This window comes from Alligator mississippiensis, chromosome 4 (genome assembly GCF_030867095.1).
Source record: "Alligator mississippiensis isolate rAllMis1 chromosome 4, rAllMis1, whole genome shotgun sequence".
In the NCBI taxonomy this organism is placed as follows: Eukaryota; Metazoa; Chordata; order Crocodylia; family Alligatoridae; genus Alligator; species Alligator mississippiensis.
Window position 1 is genome coordinate 246,609,517 of NC_081827.1, and position 21,615 is coordinate 246,631,131.

The following is a 21,615-nucleotide window of genomic DNA, read 5'->3' on the forward strand; positions in this document are numbered from 1 at the left end:
AACTCCCACTAACTTCAGTAGGGATTGAAGAGGCTCAGCAGGCACGGCCAGACAAAGCGTTTGCACTGGTGCAGTCGACTCGACACCAGTGTTAAAAACATGTACCAGACAGATAATGCAACCCTGTAAACTGCATCAGCATCACTCAAAGCAGTGGAAAATTTAGCCTCTGAAAGAATCAGGAGTCAAATACTAATGGTGTAAATTATATCGGTTTAGGTTTCATCTCTCCACATTGATCCCGACATAGCCATTTGCTATAGAGAATCCAACTATTATTAGCTTCCCCATTGCCTAGCAGTAAGGCACAGTTACAGCCATCTCCTATGTGAGCTACCCCAGGATAGCTGCACTTCTGTCCTTCCCTGATCCGAGTGTAATTTATGAACTGGATTTAAATGACCCCAGGCAAGCAAAGCAAGATCTGGTCCATCCCAGCGCATGATGCCAGAATATACAAACTCCCCCCGTTTGCAGATCAATACATGTTCATTCCCAAAGAAACAATTATGATCGAGAGTGAACTCCAGCGTAACACTAGTCATGAAACTTCAGCCAGCGGTTTTGAACTGAGCCCATAGCTCCTGCCTGAGCTAGGGCAGGTCCCCTAGAAAGACACCCTGTCTCAACTGCAAGACCTAAGCGATGGGCAGTCCACCACAAACCTCAGTCAACTGGAACCAGTTCAAAACCTGTCCGAGTCAATGGGCTTTGTCAAGTGTCCCCACTGACATCTATGGCATTGGGATCAGCAGTTGTATTCACACTCCCAGTACTATAGGTGGCACTGGGGCTACAGGTGAGGGCAGATGTACAATTGCACTGTTTGGAGGGGGAGAACTTGCTGCTTACACGCAGGTGTCAGCTGATCTGTTGTGGTTGTGTTATCTGTGCCCCCTTCACCCCTGGTCAGTGAAGCTGCACACACCAGTTTAACCCCAAATGAAACGGGTGATAAATCACTGTGGTTTAGCTTCCCTTACCGCAGCTTAAGACCGGACACACAAGACAAATGCATTGGATGCAGCTTCATCAAAGTCACCCTCCCAGCTCCCTTTTAAAGCAGTATAGCCGTAAGTCAGTCCACAGCCTCTGCTGTCTGACCGCAGAGCATTGGGGTATGACTGAAGCAAGGCTCAGCATGAGAAGGTGCAGGAGGCAAGCGCCAGCGTTTCTTTTACAACCGCGGGTGTGTCTTTTCCTTCCCGAGCAGAAAAAATCCAGAAGAGGGGAACGAAAATTGAAAGAGTTTACAGAAGTGCTTAGCAAAGTCACCTTCCCCAAGTGGGTTAATATGGCCTTAAGATGCATAAGCCCGGGAGAACTGAGTAGGGATAGGGAAGAGTGATGACCTGGTGAGACCCTTGTTGGGTCTTTGCATCCTGCTCTGATGCCGGTGCTACAAAGAAGGGGTTGTGGAGGTGGTTCAGAGAAGAGCCACAAGCATGATTCAGTCTGGAAAAGCCGGCTCGGTGAGAGCTTACGGAGCGCAGTTGATTTATTATCTTACTGAAGAGAAGGTTCAAAGGTGAATTCATTATCATCGACTGCAAGGGTCAGCAACATCTGGCCTGAGGGAGAGCTGGACCCAGCCCACAGAGCCCGGCGGCACTGGTGGTGTTGCAGCAGCAGGGGCCTGATCTGCGCTGGGACTGTTCAGCTGGAAGCTGTGCCCGTGCAGGGGGAGAAAGCAGGCTGGACAAGTCTCAGCACTAGCTGCTAGGTTGCACCGGGGGCCTGTTTCGGGTTGTCCCAGCTTGTGGTTCCAAAAAGACAGCTCGGACAGGGTGATCACAGCGGCCCCGTCCGGCCATCGGCTGTGATACCCTCTGCTGCCGGAGGAGACGCTGCCTCGCGGCCCCGATCTGCTTTGCGTCATCACCTGAACATTTCCACTTTCCCGTCTCCTCCCCTATGCTCTGTTCTCCCTGCTCCTGAGCCCAGCAGCATTAAAGGAGATCTGTACTTGCTTCCTCCTCCTTTTGAGCTTGAGTCTGAAGAAAGCATCATAAAAGCTCCCTGTGCAACCAATAGAGTTTTTCTTTTCTCTCAGTCCTCGGCCAGCGTTTTTTTTCCCTTTGCTTCAGAAACGGCTGTGATGAAAGGCTCCATGGGCTTTAAAGCTGATTAAAATGTGCACTTCAAACTGATTCCAGGCCCTTTTGGATTCCTGTGAAAATAATAATAATAATTTGGGGAGAAAAAGAAGGGATGAGAGCAGAAATGCTTTGATACGATCAGGTTTGGTGTGGTATTGTTTTACAGGCATGAGCAAACCTCAAAGCATCTAGGGAGCTGGAAGAGGCTCAGGATAAAAGCCAGATGTTATTGCATGAGGGGAACAGGGGGAGCGCTTCCATGCAGCTGTCTAGGGCACGGGGAGGATGGGGACAGTGCAGCTAATGCCCCATAAGGTGCAATCCGGAAACAAATAGGATGGAGAAACTCTATGGGGTGACTTTGTGTGGCAGGGCAAGTGTAAGCCCATGGGGGATGCCTGCATTGCCCCCATGGTGATCTCGAGGCCACCGTTGAGAAACCAGCTGCTTGCTCCAACTTGGTGCATGTTGCAAACTGAAAAACGACCACGTGGTCGCTCTCAGGAGGACGCCTGCGACTGAGATCCTGAGAGCATCCCCCCCAAAAAGTGAGCATGCAGTATTTTTGAGCAGGTGGCACTCGAGGAGCAGGAGCAAGTGGGTAGAGCTTGTGTCTTGGGGTCGCTGGACCGATGGTATAAGCCTTCCCCTGGTGACTAACTCAGCTGCCACTAAAATGAGTGACAGCTTTGCCACTGATGGCAAAGGGGAGAGGATTGGTCCCAGGATTTACACTCCTAGGGTTAACGCTGAGGAAATGAAGCTATAATGGAGCTATCCCTGCATGCATCATCATTCACAAATCCCCCTGCCTTTGCCAGCCCAGTGCCCCCAGCATTCAGGTCTTACCGCCTGTGTAAGAGGGCCCAGCAGCCCCGTGCACAGACCAGTGTCTCAGTGCAGAGCCGTGCAAACCTCACCGTGTGTTTTGTATTGCAGAGCCCAACTTCATTGCTGCCTACGACATTGGGTTATTCACCTACTTCTTTTTCCGTGAGAATGCGGTTGAGCACGACTGTGGGAAAACCGTCTATTCCCGCGTGGCGAGAGTTTGCAAAAATGATATTGGGGGGAGGTTTTTGCTGGAGGACACATGGACAACTTTTATGAAGGCCCGGCTGAACTGCTCCCGCTCCGGAGAGATACCTTTCTATTACAATGAACTGCAAAGCACCTTCTATCTCCCCGAGCAAGACCTCATCTATGGAGTCTTCACTACCAATGTGTGAGTTGGGGCGCTTTCTCTCGCTTTCTCCGCCTCCCTTTCCTCTCTCCCCAGGGCAGTGAATATGGCCATGTCTCCAGCCTCGTTATACGTTCCAGTTAATTGCTTTCGAAATTTAGCAGAGACATGGTCTATGCAGAGCCACGTTATTCAGAGAGGCAAAGTTTCCTTTAAAACTTGGGGGGGAGAAGGGTGAGCCATCAGAGAAAGGGAGACTTGAAGATGCACGTGAACTTTTCCATGTCGCCGTCCCCCTCTATTTTTTTTTTTTCTTTTGGGTGATTTGGAAAAAGCTGGAGCGGGACGGCTTGGTTCAGGGGTGAGCCTCGGAGACAAGAGTGTGGGGAAAAGAGCTAAGTTGAACAAGATATTAATTTTTGATAAGTTGCAATGATTTGTTTTAAAAGCTGGAAAAGCACAAGCAAGGCTTCTCTGAACCCCGAGGCTCTGGTAATAAAGTTTGTGACTGTGACTAGCATGTCCATTATCAGGGTTCAATAATAAGCACTCCCTGGGGCTTGTGCCAGGCTAATTTATAAACTAGGCAATGAAAATCTAGTGCGTTGTTGCACGGAGCACAGCAATCAGGGGTGACCCCCTTGCTGATGCTGAAGAGCCAACTTTATAGGGCTACTTCTCAAAGTGGGAACAACTCAGCATGAGCAGACGGCAAACCCCTCAAAAACCAGCCTTTGATATACCCCAAGCAGGCAGAGAGCTGGCAGCCTGCTCGAACTATTGGCTTGGCTAAGGTGACGTTGCCTTCCCAGGGTGGATGGGCCAGTCGTGGCCCAGACTCAGCTCGTAGCAAGGTCCTCGACATCTTGAGTTAAAGAACCTGGCTGGTTTGTATGACAAACTCACATGCCTGTGCACAAAGGCAGGGAGAGAGACAGAGTGTGGCACTGCCATAGCACATGTCGCACTTACATTGGAGCTGGAAAAGGAATTGAGCCGCCCTCGGTTTCCCCAAAGACTCGGCATTGTGTTTTGCTGCCATTGACAGCACTGAGACACTGCAGTCGTGGGCATCTTGGCTCCACTGAACGCGGTGGGAATTGCAGGACTGAAGTGACGGGCATCGGGATGCCACTCGGAAGCTAGAAATGCCAAGAGGGAGGGAAGTTTTGAGGCTGGTCTCATTTTTCTTGTGCCGTTTCTGTACTGTCGCTGCCAGCGTCAGCCGAGGACCATTCAGGGCAGAGGCAGCGTGAACAAGAAAAATAATTGGGCAATGCGCCTAAACCACAAAGCCGGAGCCGCCCTCCCCTGGCTTCGGGGGAATTGTAATCCAGCGCTGAACTTTGCATGAATCCCTCTCTAAAAGCCAGGCCCGAGGGAAGGTAGCCAATCTTCTGTAGCTGGAAGAGAGGCTTGGCTGGAGCATTTGGTGAAGATGAGACGCTGGTTGTGTTATCATAAAGGACTCACCTGTGTGTAGGGAAAAGCCCGAGAGCTTTTATCCATCCATCTAGCTAGCTTCAAACAATAAGAAAAGCTATGAATAAATTATTATAATTAATAGCCGAAGCAGGACTTGCAATGAAGTGGGAGAAGATGTTGGGTGACACAGCTGGGACATGACGCTGCCCAGCAATGACTATGGTAGCGCTGCTCACAGCATCTCTTGGAAGCACAGGATGGCTGTTGCCTCATCCATCTTCTTGTAATACTTAGCCCTGTTATTTTACGGCCACGCAGCTGCCTATTCCCTCGCCCACCTCCTGAGAACAAGAGATTATATAACGTTTGTGTAACTAAAGAGATGAGTTATTGATAAGAGCTGAAGTTAGATCGAGTAGTGTTTTGGGTCGACGGCACGGTGTTCTTTCAGGAGTTCAAAGAGAAAATGTTCCAATTTGTCATCCGACTAGAGAAATAATGGTAATTATTCTTTTAACTTCCACGGGGACTTAATGTTGCGTGCGTGCTGCATACCAAATGAGGCTGATTTATGTTCCAGCCTGTGTATGTACCCACTGCGCTGCTGATGCACTGAAGATGCACTCTGTTGGTTTAAGAATATATTTCTAACCTTGAAAATTCCTGTTGAGTAGAGTTGGGGCCATCTCCCAACAAAGGGCTATCATTTCGGATCGCCTGCCATCGTGAAAAACCCCCTTACTAATAGAGATATAGTTCCTTGTGCAATACTGAGCTAAGCCTGTGGGAAAGATGGCTCTTTAGGGAAGTAGAGTATAAAATACTTTAAAAGTTTTTATTAAAGTGATAAGGTCACTGGGATTTGCATTTAAAAACCTTTGAACTTAACAGCCTGGTTAATCATCAGGAGCCCCAGATGCAAATAAAGGAGACTGAGTTTTTTTTAATCTGGGGAAGATAGAGGCCAGCTAATACTCAGAAATGAATGTCAGTGGTTTCTGATTAGGATCAAAATGGTCAGTGTGGGATGGAAAAATCCTGGCCGGTGGGACCGGACAACTGCATGAAGCGCATCTGATACATCTCCCCCCTGCCGGCTTTGCCAAAGGGAAGGAGTTCTGCTCTGAAGTATTAATAGGGCTCTGTATAAAGCTCCATTTTATATGAAAAAGCTCCATTATTATTTATATGTACATACATACATATAAATATATATGTATGTACACATTATATATATATGTGTGTGTATATATATATATGTTATGTGCGTATGTATGTATATAATATAGACATAAAACATATACATTAAATATATACATAAAACATATATATAAAACACATATATACACACGTATATATAATATATACATGAAACATATATACAAAATATATACATAAAACACACATATATATACATAAAACATACATAAAACACACTTTATATATGTGTATATATAATATAGACATGAAACATACATAAAACATATACATAAAACACATGTGTGTGTGTGTGTGTGTGTGTGTATAATGCATACATGAAACATATACATAAAATATATACGTTTTATGTATGTCTGTGTATGTGTATATATATATTTTATAGATTCATAGATGTTTGGGTCAGAAGGGACCTCAACAGATCATTGAGTCCGACCCCCTGCCTGGGCAGGAAGGGGCGCTGGGTTTAGATGACCCCAGCTAGTAACCTCCTCTTGAAGACCCCCAGGGTAGGGGAAAGCGCCACCTCCCTTGGGAGCCTGCTCCAAATTTTGGCCACCCTTACCTTTATGAATGTGTGTGTGTGTGTGTGTGTGTGTGTGTGTGTGTGTGTGTGTGTATATAAAAAATGTTATATTATGTATATATTATATATATGAAGCTTTATTTAGACTAGTATATTTTGGTGCCTCGAGGCATGTACTTGTTACCCCTCGTTAGCTGTGTCTTAAGCGCTGCCTTCTATCAAAATGCACTGTGTCAGCGGCATTCAGACAGCAGCAAAGACGGGTTTCGCGTGCGGGGCTTTGACACCTTCTGGGGGACTCGCTGCAACACCTGGTGACGTGGAAGGGGTGCAGGGTGGGGAAAGGCGGAGAAGAGAAAGCACACAAAACTGTTCCTCCTTGTGTTGTGTTCTTCTGCAGAACCCTGCTCGGGTCGAATCTGCCCCTCTAGTTCTCTGCTTGGAAGTGTGTAGCTAGGCTTTTTATTATTATTATTATTTTTGGAGTGTGTGAAAGTAATTACGGGTTTCGTAAAATTGTGTTCTTTTCCAAGAATTCCAGTTGCTTGGATTAGCAGCCCAACAAGCAAAGCCAGCCCAGGGTTATTGAAAAGGCACCATGATGAGTCAATCTCCTTTGCTGTCCCTTCGTGATCTTTTTTGATTTTTCATTTGATATCTCTCTCTCATTTTCTGTTCTTTTCTTCTTCCCTTAAAAAAAAAATTAAAAAAATAGGGGGTTGAATTCCAGGTAGGGTTTATACATGCTTTGTCATTGTTGGTGCTTTGGGCCTAATCCTGGCAGAGGCTGGGTACCGTTTGGAAGTCGTGAACCGTCTCAGTGCTGCTGAAATGAAAAGGAGCCAAGTGTACTTAGCACCTGCTAGGAGTATGCCCTTAGTGAGAGGAGCAGAAGGGCCAGGGCTCACTTAGGTCCTGTGCTAAATAGGGTAAGGCTGTGAAAACAAAGGCTCTTCCAGATATGCCTTCTTTCAGGGGCGTTTGTTATAAAGACTGCCTCCCCTGTCTTCCCAATGGTCTGTTGGAGACAGATGTGATTCCCAGCTGGGACCGCAAAGACATGCACTAGGATGACTGAGAGCTGCAACTTCTGTATGTCAGCAGGTCCCTCTTGCAAGCTGAACTGCTATCCTGGTGCTCCCATGCACTTTGTGCGTGTGTGCGCGTGCGTGCGTGTATACGAATTATGTGTATATTAGAGAATGTGGGTGCAGCTATGCTTTTCAGACGGCTGCAGGAATTGAATTTCAGCTTCACCTTGAGAAATGCCGAGAGAGTAAAAATTAGGCCGTTTGTAATCAATCAGGATTGATGGGATGTAAAATAAATAAAAATATAAACATAAAATCAGACACACATAATCCATGCAAATTAAATTGTACTCACCTTCCACGTCAGAATTGCTGCCACGGCTCTTAAATCACAGACGTTTTAAAACTGAGTTCAAAATGCGTTCTCCCAATTGTCGAGTAATCCGTATAGGTTCCCCTCCCCACCTCCCACCCCTGAGATCTGTGTCACTATACTTCCACCTAGCAATTTACATGTATTTTATTTGAGTGCCGTTTGATGTCTGTTATGATGAAAATGTCAATGTTCTAATGATTAAATTGATTTTCCCCCCCCTGCTTTCTAGAAACAGTATAGCTGCCTCAGCAGTGTGTGCCTTCAATCTGAGTGCCATTACTCAGGCATTCAATGGCCCTTTCAGATACCAGGAGAATCCAAGATCAGCGTGGCTGCCAACTATAAACCCCACCCCTAATTTTCAGGTATTCTTGCAGCACTTGAATTTGCTTCAGACCCTTTTACGTTTTTCTTTAATGCGGTTGTTGTACTGGGTTGACTTTCATGGAGCCCGTGAGTCTAGTAGAAACATGAGCCGAGTACCATTTGTTGAACTCCACCGTGGAAAGCATAGTGGAAAACTTGGTTGTGGGTGAGGGCAATAAGGTGATTTTATATACATCACAATTCTTAATTATTTTTGCATGTGCTTTTTTTTAATGTTCAAGATTTACCAAAATATTTCAGCAGAGTGAACAAGAGGGGGAAATAGTGACATTTATGGAAGATTCTAGTTCCGGTAAAAGAACGAGGAAAAAATATTTGTAGGTCTGATTTCTCAGCTGTTAAAGGTACCTGCTTTTCCACCACACATTTAGTCTGTGCAATGCATTGCCACAATTATTATACTGAGGCCATAGATTACTCAGGTTTCAAGGCAAGATTGAGGCTAGGGACAGACATTCAAAGGCCTGAGGCTGAATTGATTCAGTCTTCGCAGGTTAGTCTAAGCTGGCTAAGCTAAACCGGTTTGTAACCTCACAGACATCCCCTCTGGACTGAAGGAATACGAGCACATGCCTGCAGTGGCTCGGGTTAGAGCAGCCCTCCCTTCCCTTCCACAGTGCTGATGGGGGGGGGGGTGGCCAGCCCCGCAGGACGCTCTAATTAGGGAGGGGTTCCCCCCACCTCGCTGTTGATAACAGAGCATTGAGTTACACAGCAGGGAGTTACACAGGGACTTGTTAGCATTTATCACCCCCTCAAACAAAGCAAAGCTTCTCTCATTAGTTCAAGTTCTTCTTAAACAACATTTTTCCAAGGAAGGAATGGAGGGACATTACCAGCCACCTGTTGATTAGCTCCAAAAATCCCTAAGCTGACACTGTCCTGTCTGCCTTTGTCCTGTCTCCCACAGCACAGACCCTAGCCAGCATGTGGTCTGCTAGCTAGTGCTGATAGGTGTCTGCGTAAGGCAAAGGGGATGGGGGAATGAATCCCTGCTTGAGCAGGGAGTGATGGTGGGGGGGAAGGGGGAGCAGGAGGAAGCCAGGCAGACACGGGAGAGAGGAAGCCAGGGAGCAGGGGGGAGGGACCAGCCCTGCTGGGCTGGAGCAGAGAATAGAGCCCCGCCCACTGTTGCAATGCATCTGGGATGCGGGAGGATGCTGATTTAACTTAAACCAGGAAGGGGTCTGGGACAGACATTGCATACGCCAGTTTGACCCAAATCCCTGAAGTCTGATACTACATTAAACCAGGTTTATCTCAAACTGCCATTTTCGAACTGGTTTGTGTGCAGTGAACATCTGTTCTGTTACAGGTATAAACCAGTTTGTGATCACTAAAACCAGTTTATGTGTAATGCCTGTCCCTAGCCTGAATGTTTATATGGATAATGAGAATAGCTAATGTTTGTCATGGAAAAGATTTTAAAGTGGACCAAGTGTGGAAGGACTGCTGCAGGCCGTAAGCTGCCCTCTAATTAAGAGAGAGAAGAGGAAAGGGTCCACGAAAGAGTCATTCCAACATTTCCTAGTGCAGGGTTTCATCCGTCATTCGCTGAAGCCACTAGGACTGTTACCTACTGGCGATTATGATGGGCTGGATGGGCTACAGGTCTGACAGTGCAGGAATTCCTGTGTGCTCATTGCTACCATAGGTAGGAACACGGATCTGATGGGAGCACATCTCTATGTTCCACAAAGGACTTCCAGATCTAGTCCTTTGATCAAGATTGGTTGTCTTTTTATGAGAGATCCTGTATCTGAATGGTCCCCAGCCTTCACTGCCCAGGAACAGCAATATCAAGCAAGTAGCATGCTGCAGACAGCATCATACTTTGCTCTTCCTGTCAACCTCAGCTTCACATATTTAATTTCCCCCGGCTGCAGGCAACATCAGAGCATCTCGTGGGCAAAAATGTTGCCTGGTAACCACGGGCTAGAGACCACTGCTTTTGTCCAGCCGGAAGATATGAGCTAGCTGCAGGAATTACTGGTGAAATTCTCTGGTTTGTGAGTTCCACAGGAGGCCGGTTTAGATGATCATAATACTCCCTTTTGGCCTTAAAATCTGTGTGTTGGCAGTATTCCAGCATCCTGAGACTTAGAGCCAATTTGCAAAAATATGGAACAGATTGCAACCACCTTCCATCCAGATTCAGAGTCAGCACAGCGCAGGACCTCGCTGCGGGGAGAACTTGGCTGATTCTGACCATCCGTGAACAGCTCCAGCCAGCTGGACTCCCAGGGGCCCAGTGGCCTCATTCCAGATTTGGTCAATCTAGTTCCCAGTCCGCGAGTCTGTAATGCAGAGGTGCAATCCATGCAGACTGTGGGTCCCAACGTGCATTACTCCACCTTGACTGGCTACATTTTGGCCACCCCTGGACTGGGTGCACTTGGAAAAGAAAGCCCAGCTGGAGATCTGGTCGTAGCAAACACTCTCAGTCTCTCATTCGAAGAAGAGTTCAGAGCACTCAGGACCTGGCTGGGCTGAGCCCTAGATGAATAGGGTGGGGGTGCACAAATGAATCTGAAAAAGATTTATATCCAGTGAAAGATATCAGCTATAATGGGAGAGTGTAGAGATTGCAGGACCAAGATGAGAAAGTTAACAGAAGTAAGAAATAAGAAAGGGAAAGGAAAGTCTGTGGCAGGCAAAGGGAAGATTGCAAAAAGAGATTAGGACATTTTTCAAGTACACAAAGAACAAGAGGTCAGTGAAGGGCCTTTAGGAGATGACAAGGGTAATTTAGTGACAGGCGAGGCAGATATTGCAAAAAAAATTAAATTAATTCTTAGGCTTGGCATTCACAAAGGAAGATGAGGGAAGGATGCCAGAAACAGGGTCCCCTTCTCCCCCACCCCGAGGAAGGCGAAATACTGAAGGATACTGAGTATCAGCACAGTGCAGATAATCAGGAAATTAGAACAAAAAATAAAGAGGGATGCTGTGTCAGCACAAGGGCTGCCAAAAGACCAAAAGGATTATCTCCAACTCGACAAGAATAGAACATGATACAAACAATGACACGCCAGGCACCCGGCTTCCTTCTGCAACATGGGGCGGTAAAGGAAAAGGGAGCGCTAGGGGAGAACCGGCATGCCCGAAGCCCGACACAAGGTTATGTCCAGAAAGACAGTGGGGAGGAGATGGGAAAAAAGCAAGAGATCAGAAATGCTTTAGAGCTAGGATTAGGTACTAATGAAATCCAAAGGACCTTTTCTGGTTTAAAACTCCTTTGCAAGGGCATGTCAGAAAACTTCTGATCTCTACAGTAGATGTGGTGTATTAGGAAAGATGCCAAAGATGCTAACCAGAGGGCCTGTTCCTTGGCGGGTCTAAATCAGCACAGCCCCGTTGAGTTGAGTGAAGTTGCACCATCTTGGCCTAAAAAAGGTAGCAGCAGGTTGCCTGCAGAGATTCACCCAACTGGCACTTTCCTTTCCAAAGGAAGGTTTCACCAGCAATTGTGTTAAACCTCTTTGTGGTATGTCGTTATGCTAGCTCCTGTTGGCTGGCTGCCCCAGCAGGAGTGTTGGTAGTGCACACTGAGACCCGGTCTGTGCAGCATGCCGTGGGGAATAGCTTGGGCCACAAAGTGCTGCCCTTAGTTCCCATTAAGGGCATCCAGATTGGGAGTCAGTAAATTCACCCCCTCTCTTACTGTGCAGTAACATGTAGATTAATCCAAATAAGATGGTCCTCATGAGAAACCCTAATGTGTTTTTTTTCCTGCTGTAACATCCAGTAGTTCATGGCCACCAGATAACAGAGGCAGTGCAGTCCAGTGGATTGGGTTTGAGAGTGAGCACTAAGTATGAGTTTGCCCGTAATTCCTGTAGCGTTGGCTTGGGCTCCCCATCTTGCATAGGGCGTTAATGGAAACCTTCTTGTCTTCTCCATGGTATGAGGACTGAAGGTCCAACCCTGGTCCCACTGACATTAGTAGCAAACCTGTCATTGTCTAAAACAGCAGTACAGTCTTCTACTGTGCTTTGAAAATATTTAGTGCTAGACATTAAAGTCAAGATATAAGGTAAATTCTGCGGTGACTCAGGCCTCCTAACAAGGTACTCAGAACAGTTAAAAGGAGCAAAGACAGCGATTCCCCTTCCTCTGCCTAAGGAGGCTGGATGGCCATGGGAAGTGAACTGGGAGGACTGAAGGTGCCACTGACATTAGTAGCAAAGATCTCATTTGAAGGGACAGATTCACTCTACCTAGCTCCTACCTGTGAAGATGTCGGGGCTGCAGGCAAGTTACAGGCCAGCTTCCTTCCGAAGGATGACTTAAGTCAGAGGAACCTGTTGGGAAGGGAATTTGAATGGGGAAGGTGAGGTGGGGAGCTCATTGTTTTCAGACAAGAGTGCATTTTTTGGGGGGGTTGCAATCCAGGTTCATACAGCACTCGAGGTGAGAGGGGTTATCTAGGGGGAACTCCAAAAGGAGTAGCAGTTCAGGGGTTTCTTATCTCCTCCGAATGTCTTTGCCCATTCTAGTTTTTTATTTTTTAGGATTACAGCTAATTTGTAATCCCCGTGGCCAATCTATAGATGTACAAGCATGTTGGTGTCACACAGCCATCAAATACAACATCCCTGACCAATGGACCAGTGTGGAGAAGTATCTTTATGGGATAAACCATGAAGACCAAACCTAGCTGTAGTACAGGCAATGGGCATGTCTACACGTTCATTAATGTGCTTTAGGTAATACACTTTAAATCTTGTACCTCTGTTGTGAGGTACTAGAAACATGTGCATTAGCCTACTTTAATGCACAATAGCTAAAGAGCATGGGGGTTTTTTTTACGCTTTACTGTGCATTAAAATAGCCTAATGTGCATTAAAGCACATGGATCAAGTAGATGCACCCAGTTAGTATAATGGAGGGCTGAACACGAAAGGCCTTACTCAGTCATGCCTCCCAGAGTAGTCAACAGGTATTTTTTTTCATAGCGAAGGGATCCAGGATTTGGTCTAGGGCCATTTGGCCGGGATAAAAAAACGCAGCTGGTTGAATTCCTGTCTTCTATGTTTAGTGCGGGACGTTGAAGGACGACAGCCCTAATGAGAACCTAACTGAAAGGATCCTCCAGGATGCCCAGCGCTTGTTCCTGATGAACGACGTGGTTCAGCCCATGACTGTAGATCCGTACGTGACTCAGGACAGCATTCGGTTTTCCAAATTGGTGGTTGATATTGTTCAGGGGAAGGATACTCTCTACCACGTGATGTATATTGGGACAGGTAAGAGTATTATTGCTTATGGGAGTTCTTTTTGCTTGTTCACAGACCTAATAGCCTGACCCTGAGGTCACCGCTCGGGTTGTATTCAGTGCCCACCCAGTCAAAAGTCCATGGAGTTAGTTGCCTGAGTAAGAAATAGATCCAAACAGGATAGAGGACTTGAGATAAGATCCATAGGAAAGAAGCCGTAAATCCAGGATTTGTAAAAAAGCAAAAGATAATCTCGTTGCTTTGGTAACGTGTGCTTTCCGTCTGATTAGTTATAATGGCCGTGGGAAAGGTCAAAGGGCTTGCCTTTGATTGCTGAATCAGGGTGGGCTTGTGCAGACTAAATTGTCTGTCTGCTACCGCGTACCTGTCTCTACAGCAGCAGCAATGGCACTTCCTGCCAGGGTTGCTGCGAGGCACAAGTATTTGTACTAGCGATACCGTGCCTTATTCTAGGCACCATTTATCATATGACCTTAGGGTGCTTCCATGGATTTGCATGCATTATATTCTCCTCGTTACAGGTGGGCAAACTGAGGCAGACCTTTCTTTAAGACCACGCAGCAATTCAGTGGTCTGCCTCTACTGGAAAGCACAAGAACCTTGGATGTAAGACACAAGAGAAGGACACCGTATTACAAATGGCTGTCTTAACCCATATTTACACTTATGATGAAAGTTAAATTAAATAGTTTGATTAATCAGAGCAGATGGCCAGCCTCATGGGTATCATGTTGCTGTCCTCTATTGCAAGAGCATTGACTTTAAAATAAGATAAATTGCCTCTGTAAGTGTTAGTTTAATCTAACATCTGAATGCAGAGTCGTTGTCTCAGTCTTGTGTTATCATCTTCCAGGATTGTGTCATAATTTATCTCACTGTTACCACCATTTACTTTGAAAGTGCTCATCTTTGATGTATTTTAGTAACATTCCCACTGTTTTAAGCCTGCATGGAAATGATCGTGATGAGAAAACTGTAATTAGGATGAAATATGACGTTCTTCTGCCAATTCGACACGTTGATTCCTTAAGTGAGATGCCCCAGTTACAATGGCAGGAGTGAAGGCCGGGACTTGAATTCCATCCATTTTTTACCTCTCATTGTCTGTGGGGACATCATTGTGGCTTACTTTTGGGATTTTTTTCGTGCACATCCTCTATAGGACCACTAGTCCATCAACTGAATAAATCAACGACACGGATAGTGCTAATATACACATGCTTTGACACACACATCACTCATTGCCATTGCACTCTATCTAGATAATCTCCCAGCCAGAAAGACCACTTGTAGCTTGGGAACGATCAGTTAGGGTGCATCTACATGTTCAATTAATGTGCTTTAGTTAATACGCATTAAATTGAGTACCTCCATTGTGAGGTACTAGAAAAATGTGCATTAACCTATTTTAATGTGCATTAGCTAAAAAGCACTGGGTTTTTTTTGGTGATGCTTTAATAGGCAGCTCCGCACCATGCAGAGCTGCTCTGGGGGCCAGGCAGGGGCTGGGTTCCCAGCTCCCGCTCACCCTCCAGAGCTACCAGCTCAGTGCTGGGAGCCAGGACCAGGTGCAGAGAACTCCCCAGTCCCAGTGATGATCAGCTCCCAGCTTCTGGGGGGAACTGGGAGCTGAGCAGTGCCAGGACCATGGGCAGAGAGCTCTCTGTCCCCTGTGACTTCCTGCTGCCTAGGATGACCAGGAGCAAATTTAGTCCTGGTTAGCATTGGTGATGCCTGAGATTGGTGTTGCACCTCCTGCAAAAAGCACCAGAGACACTGCCAGTGGTGTCTTTGGGAAGTCACCACTGGCCACCACCCCCCCTTGCCACCGACACCACCAGTGGTGTTGGTGGACAGTCCCCAATCGCTGCTGGTTGCCGCTGCCGGTGGCATCTGCGGGTGGTCACTGACCACTGGTCGGTGCTTGCCCCCTCTCCCACCCGCTGGCATTGCTGTGGCCGCCTGCGGGAGCTCCCCGCTCGGCCCACCCGCACCGCCGACACTGCTGTGGCCACTTGCAGGAGCTCGCTGCCGCCACGTCCCCACCACCGCTGCCAACGCCTGCAGGAGCTTGCTGTGCCCCCCCAGCCTCTGGGGGCACGCATTGTTCATGTTGGTCAGCATCTACACGAGTGTTACTGCGCAGTAACTCCTGCACAGTTAATCTAATACCTGCATTTACAAGTACTAGCTAACTGCACATTAGCCTAAATTACTGCACAGCAAACGATGCGCGCATGTAGACAGTCATGCTTTACTGTCCAGCAGATTAGTCTGCTGCGCACTAAAGCATCTTGTGTAGACACTCCCAGCTCCACTTAAAACAAAGTAGTAGTTTTGCCCTAAAAACAGTTGGAAGGCTGCCACACAACCTTACGCATCTGCTAGTTAGAAACTTTTTTCTAGTTTCCAGCTTGAATTGATCCATAACCAGTTGAGCTAAGGACACCTGAACACATGAATGAGAATTGACCCTGCAAGCTAAGGCAATTTGTGGATACAAACACGTTTGAAGAGCAATAGAAGGCTAGCCTGAAAGCTGCTGTGCAATGTGATGCTGCTAATCGCTAGTGTTCGTGCCAGATGCAAAATTGAGCCAATATCTCTGAGATTTACCTGTGTCTTGCTTCTTGTTCCCTTAGAGTACGGCACCATTTTGAAGGCACTTTCTACCACTAATCGGAGCCTGAGGAGTTGTTATTTAGAGGAAATGCAGATTCTTCCCGCCGGTCAACAGGAACCAATCAAGAGCCTCCAAATCCTGCACAGTGACAGGTCACTGTTTGTGGGTTTAAATAATGGAGTGCTAAAAATTCCTCTGGAGAGGTGTTCAATGTACAGAACAGAAGGGTAAGCAAATTTATGGCTCTGATATATTCCACTTCGGCTTAAAAAGAAAAGCACCAGGGAAACATATTCTAGTCTGATTCCTTTTAGAAGGCTTTTTTTCATCATCAGGAGACGCATGCAAGGTATTCGTGGGAGCGTATATCCTGACAGATAGGCTTGTTGTGCCAGCAGCAATGGGAATGAGCTGTATTGTTTTTGGTAATATCAATTAGGCCTCATCAGAAACGAATCGCATGTTTACGGAGGAAGAATATCCACCGTTTGCTTTCTGTTGCTTTTTTTTTTTACTTTGACGTTTTGGGGTGGATTTGATCAACTCCCTGCATTTTGTTGGTTGCTCTCTGGAAAGCCACAGCGCTCTGCATTCCCGGTCCTGGCTTTTAAACAATTGCCTCCCAAACTTTCACAGCACAGAGCAGAGTTGGACGGCAACTTTTTACTCTTTTTAAAAGCCAGTAGCTCATTTCACCTGCACCTGGAAGGGCGCCATGTTTCAACTGTTCTTTGGGTGCATCTGATACCTTTTATTAGACCAACTTAAATGGTTGGAAAAAATGTAAGTTGGTCTAATAAAAGAGATCAGATTCACCCAAAGGACCTTGTCTGCCTATGTCCTTAGACCAACATGGCTACCACCTACACCCACGTTTCAACTGCACTTTTGGAAAGGGAGGGGAGGGGAAAAAAAGCTTTCTTTCAGTTTTCACTCCTGGTTGCAAAGCCCAAATGCACCCAGAGCTGAGTACAAAAGGTTTCTTTGTTGAAGCAGCCTGTCCCCATTTTCAGCAGGTAAAGCTGTGGGATGTCAGGTGGCCGAGACACAGGCTCGAGGGATCTGTGTCCTACATCTTCAGTCCGTGTGTGAAGGGGTCCAGCTGTGGGGATTAATTTTTTTGCTTTGAAGCTTGCCTTCCCTCTTCATCGTTACCTCTGTGCTGCTTCCCTTACATGATTGAAAGCCTCATATGAAAGTCAATCAACCAACTTTCAGGGGGCAAAACCTGGACCATAGACCTGGGACACTGCACCGACCTCTGGAACCAGAAGGAAGGCGTTTACACCACTTCTTCCAGCCGGGGTAACCGCCCTAGTGCATGGCTGAACTGGCACCAGTCCTCTCCCCCAGATGCAGCCCCACGAGGATGCAGGTCAGGGGGTAGCCTGTGTCCGTCCCCCAACCTGGAAGCAGTGCGTCTGCATCCCTACTGCACCCTACAGCGTTGTGCTGTGTCCTCTTTGCATATACAACAGGGTACTGCTTGGTGCTGATCCAGGGCCAGGTTTTTAAATTTGGGACAAGCGTTGCATTTCACGAAGTCCTCAGGGACACTGACACAGCCCTTAAATTCAGGACTGTCCTAGAAACTCCAGGATGGCTTGTCACAGAACCAGAAATAGATGTCCTTGATACTTGGAAAAAAGGGAAGCGGTTCATTAGCACTCTCTCAAGTAGCTACCTCTTTCATGGCCTCTTGCAAAACCTCCCTGGTCCCACTCCTAAGAAACCTTCCATGGTAAATGTCACAATTATTTTATTTCTAATGGGGTTAAAGTGATCCACTGGCTTGTTTTAAAGATGCTTCCCCCTCTTGCTATTTTGCCCCAGCCTCTGCAGTATAATTATCCCTTTCGGGGAAAAAAGAAATCTTTAGTTGCTGCAATTTTGACTCAGAAATTGTGAATGCATAAAGGCTTAGCTCCTCGTACCGAGTTTGCTACAGAAGGATTTAGTCAGAGAAAGGGAACCAGCATTGAAAAATGTCACCCTATCCTCAGGCCTTAGCAGCAGAGATTAAAGGAGACAGAACACGAGAGATTTCCTTTTCACAGTGTGTCCCATCTTGAAAATGATTCCCAAATTAAACTTGCTGGTCATTTTTAAAATGTGAATGTTTGCCATTTCAAGGGATGGTGCACAGCACGGCCCTATGAAGGTCAATGCTGAAGTCCTCACAACTGCCTGAGAAATAAATAGTTCCCCGTTCCATTGTGCTGAAGGTCTGGGGGGTGAGGTAATGTTGTGGGAGTCCCTGGCTCTCATGAAACTACGGGCAGCACAGTCTTCCCAATTAAATACTTTACTGTTCTGCAACAATTCAGAGCAGAATTCAGATGAGCATGCTGTTACGATCCCCGCCAAACACGGTTTTGCTTCACCGTGCAAGTTCATCTCTAGCTCACATGTCTGGCTGGTGCCCCTCTTCCTGGGGGAGGTTTTAATTTTTCTCCAAACAAAACTTTGCAGATGCCTCTTCAGTAAAATATGGCACCCCTGAGCTCTTTCTGGGGGCTGGAGGTTCAAAATCCATTCCTTGTTGATTAGTTGTACCCTAGCTCTAGGTACTTGAAAGTACACTGCAGTTGTCAAGTTGACTGAGCTAAGCAGAAGTACCTGTGAAAGGCTGAATGGAGCTGTACCAAAATATGACAAGGTCAGGAAAAGAGGTCTAGATGGCCCATTCGGTTAGCCTGTGAGAGGTACGCCAGGCATGTTACTGGTGGTGCACAATGGAGTGATGTGGTTAGCACCTCATCTGCCCAGCTTTGGGCAGCTAGCACCTCATCTGCCCACCTTTGGGCAGCTAGCACCTCATCTGCCCATCTTTGGGCAGTTAGTGTCTCATCTGCCCATCTTTGGGCAGTTAGCACCTCATCTGCCCAGCTTGGGCAGTTAGCACCTCATCTGCCCAGCTTGGGCAGTTAGCGTCTCATCTGCCCAGCTTTGGGCAGTTAGCACCTCATCTGCCCACCTTTGGGCAGTTAGCGTCTCATCCGCCCACCTTTGGGCAGTTAGCACCTCATCCGCCCATCTTTGGGCAGTTAGCATCTCATCTGTCCACCTTTGGGCAGTTAGCATCTCATCTGCCCATCTTTAGGCAGTTAGCATCTCATCTGCCCATCTTTGGGCAGTTAGCATCTCATCTGCCCATCTTTGGGCAGTTAGCATCCCATCTGCCCACCTTTGGGCAGTTAGAACCTCATCTGCCCACCTTTGGGCAGTTAGCATCTCATCTGCCCACCTTTGGGCAGTTAGCACCACATCTGCCCACCTTTGGGCAGTTAGCGTCTCATCTGCCCACCTTTGGGCAGTTAGCACCACATCTGCCCACCTTTGGGCAGTTAGCGTCTCATCTGCCCACCTTTGGGCAGTTAGCACCTCATCTGCCTAGCTTTGGGCAGTTAGCATCTCATCTGCCCATCTTTGGGCAGTTAGCATCCCATCTGCCCAGCTTTGGGCAGTTAGCTTCTCACCTGCTCAGCTTTGGGCAGTTAGCACCTCATCCGCCCAGCTTGCACAACCATATCCCCATTCAGAACTGGGCTGTCTGGGAGCTTGAGCTCATGTCTCCTAAATAAGGCACCTTATCCGCTCTTCCCCCGCACTCCTGTGAATGTCTCGGGTGCTAGACAAAGATGACCTTCATGACATGCGGTGCGAGAGCGGTGTCTGATGAATGGCATTCAGCAGGTCCCATGGTGGTGGGGCCTTAGCTCAGAAGAAGATGTTCATCACGTTGCCTTGCACCACAGAAAGACGACGCATTTGGGGGATGGGAAGTGGAGACTTCCAAAAAGCCAGCTGGGGTTGTGGGTTTTGTATTACAGAAAAAACACTTTCTTAGGGGATTTCTCAACTCCGGATTCCTGACACTTTTCCCTGGTAGGTTGAACACGTATGACATGTTTCCCAATCTCATTTCTTTCCATGCTGAATGGTATCAGGAAGGGTAGTTTAATTTCAGCTGGTGCTGCCTTACCTGGCATGTCTCTGGGGCTCTGATTTATTGGGGTTTTTTTTATTTTGTCTCTGTTTAATACATGCCAATAAAGAGATGCCTCAGGAGCAAGACATGTTTCCTACCTCCCAGTCTACCCTTCACCTACTTTCTCACCAGGCAGTGACTTCTTGACTGGCTTCTCTGAAAAGCTCTGGTTTCAGCAGATTTCATAATCTAATCATTTTGACAGGGCCTGGGGAAGCTTTGAGATGATGGAGGTTTTGTGCCTTCCAGGCAAGAATACCATAGCGCTGTTTGTTTTCATTGGCCCCATCTCATTTTAGGAGGAAAGAGTCGAGCATTTTGGCCCCCCCCCGGGGCTGATTTGGAATCACGATTGGGGAACATATCTTGGAAGCCTCCCTGGCCGGCCCCAGGAACGGGAAATCATACACAGAGATAAAACTGATCTTAGCATTGATTAGCTGTAGCAGTCCATGGAGCCGGGCTGCTGGGAGGCAGTGGGATGTATATCCAGGCTTGAAGACGGGGGAAGAGGAAGGAAGGCAGGAAGAAGCCCTTCTGGCATCTCCTTTGCTGTTTGCTTCTCGACGTGGCATCAATTAAACCTACTAAATGGTGACCACTCCATCTGGACGCGGCTCACTGACCCGAGATAGTTCTGGGTGTCTAAGCAGCGCATTGTACATGTCTACTGACCTGTTTCAGTTGGCCTTTTCAAAGCAGCCCGTTTCATTGGCAGACGTCTGCAGTGTCAGCTGCCCAAATTTACGGGCTGCACTTGGCCGCCGGGACCTTGCCTCGTGCATGTGCGTGTGCACGCGCACTCCTGTGTGCATTAAAGCTGCAGTCCCTGACTTTCACTACAGGGTATTGGGAAAGTGTCCAATGCAGACAAAACCTGGGATTAGGGTTTTTTCTGTTCTGTTTTTCTGGGCTTGGTTGCTGTATGGTAGCTTAGCTGGGCTGACATCCAGGAAGGGCATGGTTTAGAAATCTCCTCCCAATCATAGAAGCAGGTAGGCATGAACGTGAGTTTTGTTTCAAGATCCGCTCAGGCTTTGGTGAAGGGCTTGAGTTTTGGAGCTGGTGTCCTCTAGATCACTAGAATGGATTTAAACACACCCCTGGATCTGAATATTGGATCTGAGATGTTGTCTGGTGCTCCTAGCATGGGTCAGTCTCCAGGAGCAGGTTGTGGATGATTTAGAAAGGGGGCAAAGGGGCGAGATTGTTATGACCTGCTGGGGATTGTAGTGAAGTCGATAGGACCCTCAGAGCATCCTGGGCACAAGGGGCTTTGTACTTGGTGCAGACTTCTCCCCAACTTCTTCTGAGCTTGCATTGAGCGTAGAGCATTACTGGCTGCAGCCCCGTAGCTGCAATCGAAGCTACAGCAATACTTTGGCTCTGCGTTTGGATCAGCCAGAAGGAGGTATGCGGGGGGAACAGGCTGGCAGGCCTCTAAAACCCCATTGCTCTTCCTGCTTCTGCCTGATACGATTTGACTGCCATTTTTATGTCTCATCACTCCTCACAC

The 21,615-nt window shown here is 47.3% G+C and overlaps 1 protein-coding gene across 5 annotated transcripts in view; it reads left to right on the plus strand.

Annotated features, from left to right (window-relative positions):
* SEMA5B (semaphorin 5B) overlaps positions 1 to 21,615 on the plus strand; it is a 336,437-nt gene that overhangs the window by 251,719 nt on the left and 63,103 nt on the right. For all 5 annotated transcript variants that reach the window (XM_059727480.1, XM_019480389.2, XM_019480390.2 and 2 more), the window contains exons 9-12: positions 3,039 to 3,324; positions 8,088 to 8,223; positions 13,287 to 13,494; positions 16,128 to 16,335. In XM_059727480.1, the coding sequence (XP_059583463.1) occupies positions 3,039 to 3,324; positions 8,088 to 8,223; positions 13,287 to 13,494; positions 16,128 to 16,335 (838 nt within the window). The remainder of the gene's footprint in view (positions 1 to 3,038; positions 3,325 to 8,087; positions 8,224 to 13,286; positions 13,495 to 16,127; positions 16,336 to 21,615) is intronic.